Source organism: Eurytemora carolleeae, unplaced genomic scaffold (assembly GCF_000591075.1).
Source record: "Eurytemora carolleeae unplaced genomic scaffold, Eaff_2.0 scaffold25, whole genome shotgun sequence".
Taxonomy (NCBI): Eukaryota; Metazoa; Arthropoda; class Copepoda; order Calanoida; family Temoridae; genus Eurytemora; species Eurytemora carolleeae.
The window spans coordinates 209,849-214,608 of record NW_019396037.1 but is presented as its reverse complement, the minus strand read 5'-3'; the positions used below and the strand labels follow the sequence as shown (position 1 = coordinate 214,608).

At 32.1% G+C, this 4,760-nt stretch overlaps 1 protein-coding gene across 1 annotated transcript; it reads left to right on the top strand.

The window, feature by feature from the left end:
* The first annotated feature begins 591 nt into the window (after positions 1–591).
* On the top strand, positions 592–4,145 carry LOC111699255 (uncharacterized). Its single transcript, XM_023469872.1, has 5 exons — positions 592–704; positions 1,403–1,455; positions 1,511–1,784; positions 3,405–4,030; positions 4,121–4,145. Exons 1-5 carry the CDS (start codon positions 648–650, stop codon positions 4,143–4,145), a joined length of 1,035 nt encoding a protein of 344 aa, XP_023325640.1. The 5' UTR covers positions 592–647.
* Positions 4,146–4,760: the final 615 nt, after the last annotated feature.

Below are 4,760 nucleotides of genomic sequence, written 5' to 3'. Positions count from 1 at the left end.
TGCAGCACTTTGTACCAAAAATTAAGGTACTATGTTTCTTTATAATTTTTTAGATTCTTTCTATTCGATCGTTTCTGGGGATTGCTAATATATTTTCCGAATCTATATTTTTCTATCTCAGTGAGAGAGACTCAAAGTTTATTTACAAGGTTTATTGTTACTTCATACTTCATGTACATCCAGTTATACACTGTTGCAAAATACAAAGTTTATATAGACAACGCCAATATTCGCAGATAAGGTGTGTTTAGCTAGGCCTGAATATAGACTGAAAAGAGCTTGGTATATATTAACAAAGAACAAGAATAAGGCTGAAATATTTGATAATAATTAAAACATATTTTTACCATTCTAAGAACAAAATTTAAATCAAACCATTTTTTTGTGCAATTATTATTAAAAATTGGCACAACTTAGGTTCTAATTTTGCAAAATGGTAGAAAAGAACAATATAAAAATAAAAAGATAAAATCAAATCATTTATCATTAACACATTTATTTATAGTACAGAACTAGATTCATTGTTGTTTAGAAAGGCACTGCCATGGTTAAATGAGGAAAATATATTTATTGTCAGTCCGACCAAGTCAGCTTTCTGGGCTTGTAATAATTATATTTCCTAGTTTCAGATTGAAAATAGAGTTTGGATGGATTTGAGAATGCATCGGCTAGTTCTTGGATTAGCTGTGATAACAGCAATCAAGGGCAGTTGATACTATAGGTTTTTAAATTATTAAACAATTGTTCATTTGTAATTTTTGGGAAATTTTAGATAATGACATTTACTGCAAACTAGAAAGAAAGAGAACGTCAAATTCATGTGACATTACCATTCTAAGAAGTGGTTCAACTTAGTCTTCATAGTTCAACTACTTCTTGCTATCTGATACCAGGATATAGACGTTTACATAGACATTATTACCATTCTAAGAAGTGGTTAAACTTAGTCTTCATAGTTCAACTACTTCTTGCTATCTGATACCAGGATATAGACGTTTACATAGACATTATTACCATTCTAAGAAGTGGTTCAACTAAGCCTTCATAGTTCAACTACTTCTCGCTATCTGATCCCGGGGTATAGACGTTTACATAGACATTATTACCATTCTAAGAAGTGGTTCATCTTAGTCTTCATAGTTCAACTACTTCTTGCTATCTGATCCCTGGGGTAGACGTTTACATAGACATTATTACCATTCTAAGAAGTGGTTCAACTTAGTCTTCATAGTTCAACTACTTCTCGCTATCTGATACCAGGATATAGACGTTTACATTGACATTATTACCAATCTAAGAAGTGGTTCAACTTAGTCTTCATAGTTCAACTACTTCTTGCTATCTGATCCCTGGGGTAGATGTTTCATATTATTAGAAGCAAACCTAAAAGTAACATGATCAGGCGTGTGATCCTGAAACCACAGGACAATGGAACAGGGAGAATATAAGACAAAGGTAAAAAGTGTGAAAAATGTAAAATTAATTCGAATAATATTTACAAACTATTTAGCCTGCAGCAATGGTGGAAGGAGAGAATTACATCTGGCGAAAATATTTTTTTGTTTGATTTGAACAACTCGAAATTGTTTCCGTTCTACCAGGGATTCTGGGAGAATCAAGATGAACGAGTGATTACTCTAAAGAATGAGAAACTGTCTCAAATAGTTTGGCAGTGGGTTGGACGATTGCCAAGTGATGGTTTTATATATGGAGATTTGAGTTTATTAAAGAATAAGTATGGAAATTATACTTTTATCTATCCAGATCTGAAGACGGGATTACAGGTTCGTATTAAAGGGAAAATTTAAATTTTCAAAACTATTTCATGCACGGGTTGTATGAGGGGAGGAAGGCCGAGTCACATTCTACTCATTTTCTCGTCCGAGCCACCTCGAATCCTCTTCCTTCGAATATTATCTTTTTAAAGTGTTCAATTCTCCAAGATAAAACAATTTTTTAAGAATTCAGCCACGTTAGAGCATTAACGAAATATTACATTTTTGTAAATAGAAAGAAATACTTTCAATAGAATTTAAGTTTTTGAGTGCAACGTCCGGACAAATATTCACCTTTTTTACGCTGATTTTCAGATAATCTGGGGAAAATGATGGGCAGAGGTATGCCAAATATTTTTCTATTTATTTTATATCACGAAGGTTTGCCATTACGGAGGCAGAAGAGATTTAAGTTTCCTAAATAAAGTTTGACATCATTCCCACGGTTTTTAGATTTTTAAACGATAGCTTTATCTTCAAGATTTAGAAACTTAAAAACACATAATAAGCGAAGGACGAGGATTTCGAGGTGGCTCGGACGAAAAAATTAGGAGAATGTGGCTTGGACGAGAAATTGTTGTGGCTGGCCTTCCTCCCCTCGTTATATAATGTCAAAAACTGTTGAGACATTTTTTATAGTGGGGCTATTAAAACTTTGAACTAGGAAGACGACATTTAATCAGTCGTCAGAGAATTTGATGTTGTAAACTTATAAAACAAATCATTTTACCATAAGCTTGAAAATCAACTGCTGTGTTTCATGTTAATTGGAATATAAAATATCATTACTTGATTCAAACAGTCGTATTCTCCTTCTACAGTATATATTCATCATTTATATTTGTCTAAAGCAAAATTACATTAAACAATATAAAAGTTTACAATTTAGTACTAATACTCTTTTCTCTGGATATCACATTTTATAGTTGACAGGGTTTGTAAAAAAACAGGTGCAATACAAGACTTTTAGCATGAGTATAGTTTAGGTATTCACTATTCAGAGATGGTTTTCAGAAATGGAGTTTCTTGCTCCCAGTCAAGCGTTTTTCGTTTTCTAAAAATGTTTTGTAGGTCCCACAGAAATGTCTGATCTAATAACGAACTATTATTTAACTTTAAAACATTGAAAACAAGCATTTTTTTCAATTTTCTACAACAAACAAAATGTCTAAAGTTCTTATTTGTCCTTTAACTAGAAAAACTTTTTGTGATGTTGTTTTGTGATCTGCAAAAAACTACTTTTATCTTTATGATTTGAAAAATAACATTTGCATCAGAGAATTTCCAAAATTCGAAGTAACATGACATCTACTGCGAACATAACTGAATCCTCTAGTTTCCGTTTTCCAGCATGTTGTATGGAACTGGTATGTTCTATTCAAAACAGTATTAATTAAACTTTCATCTGATCAAGGATGAATGAGAATTCTTTCTATAGCTGAGAATCGATTTTTTAAATTGTGGTTCTTCTCTTTAAAGTCACTTGCGCGTATTTATGCTTCAGAAACAATGAAGACAGTTAACAGATTTCAACCTTATTATATCTTCCTCATCGTTACTCAGATAGAGGTTAACGGGTACCGGGCTCAATCGGACATGTCACGTTTTTGGAGCAACTTATAATTTTAGGGATATTTTGTGAACAAAGAGTTCCAATATGGTGAGGAAGTAAAGGTGAGAGGAGAAAGATGCCGGAATGGTGTCAAGGAACTAGAACTTGTGGTTCAACACCCGCAGATTATTTGGAGAAGAGAGATTCAAACTCAAAATAATATTGGATCTCAACGACAAAGGATGGATCCTCATGAGCGGAGATCAGTTTATATTGGAGATTCAACCATTCCTGGGGCAGGGGAAGGAATATTTGCAAAGCGGAGGTTTCAGCCAAATGATTTAATTTCTTATTTCGGAGGATTAAAAACTTTTAAAGAAAATTTTCTTTTTCAAAATATGACAGATAGTGAATTAGAAGATGCAGGATCATATTTTTATAATTTTGGTGTCAACTGTCCTTCACATTGGAATATAAATATTGATCTTGTGATTGATACACCTCATCCATACAGAAATATTGTTCAATACAGAACAACTCTAGGACACAAGATCAACCATGCTTTCCCCTTGAGTAAGATAAAGAAGTATCAGAAGAAGCAAAATATAAGCAAACTTGCTTCTAACTTCAGAGTTGAAAATGCCAGGGATATCCCTTGTATTCATCCTTTCCTAGGGAAACTAATATGTTTAATTGCAGGGATGTGCTTCGTAATTTTATTTAGATTAATCATATTATTACAAATAAAGATTTTTAATTAAATCTAAATTCTAATTTTAAATGTATTGTGCAGGCTACCAAATGGTACAAACCATTGATATTGCAAAGATTTAAAGATTAGAAAAAAATAATATTTAACAAGTTTCTTTGAATAGTTTACGATATAATCACTGATAAAAATGTTCTAGGTTGCGGTTGCGTTGGTATATTTACTACATGATAAAATGATATTTCGAATGCAACAGTTACCAAATCCTCATTTTCCGTTGGGAGTTCACTACTGTGCAGCAGCAAATTTGTAGATCCATGTTTGTATCAGTGCTTATATTGTAAACTATAGTCACCATTCCAGACCCAAAAGATTAAAAGAAATTATTCTATAGGTGCTCACATGAACATGCATGTCTTATCTAAATTCATGACATATTTTCATGCCACAAACACTTTTTATATACGACACTGGAATATGTTATTTACAAGCACATTGTTTAACAGTCAGTAATATCGAAAAACATGAGGAAGTTTTCTATAATTTTAGATACTCGTAAGTATTGGTTTTTGTATTTTTTATTCTAATCAGACATATAAAATTTAAAATATTTAAAAGAATTGATTCTTTACCACAAACTCAAAGTTTATAATACCTTTATCTTTGCAACCTGATGGTGTAAATCTTTAATATTTCAAATTTAGATTACTAGGCTTTTAGGGCG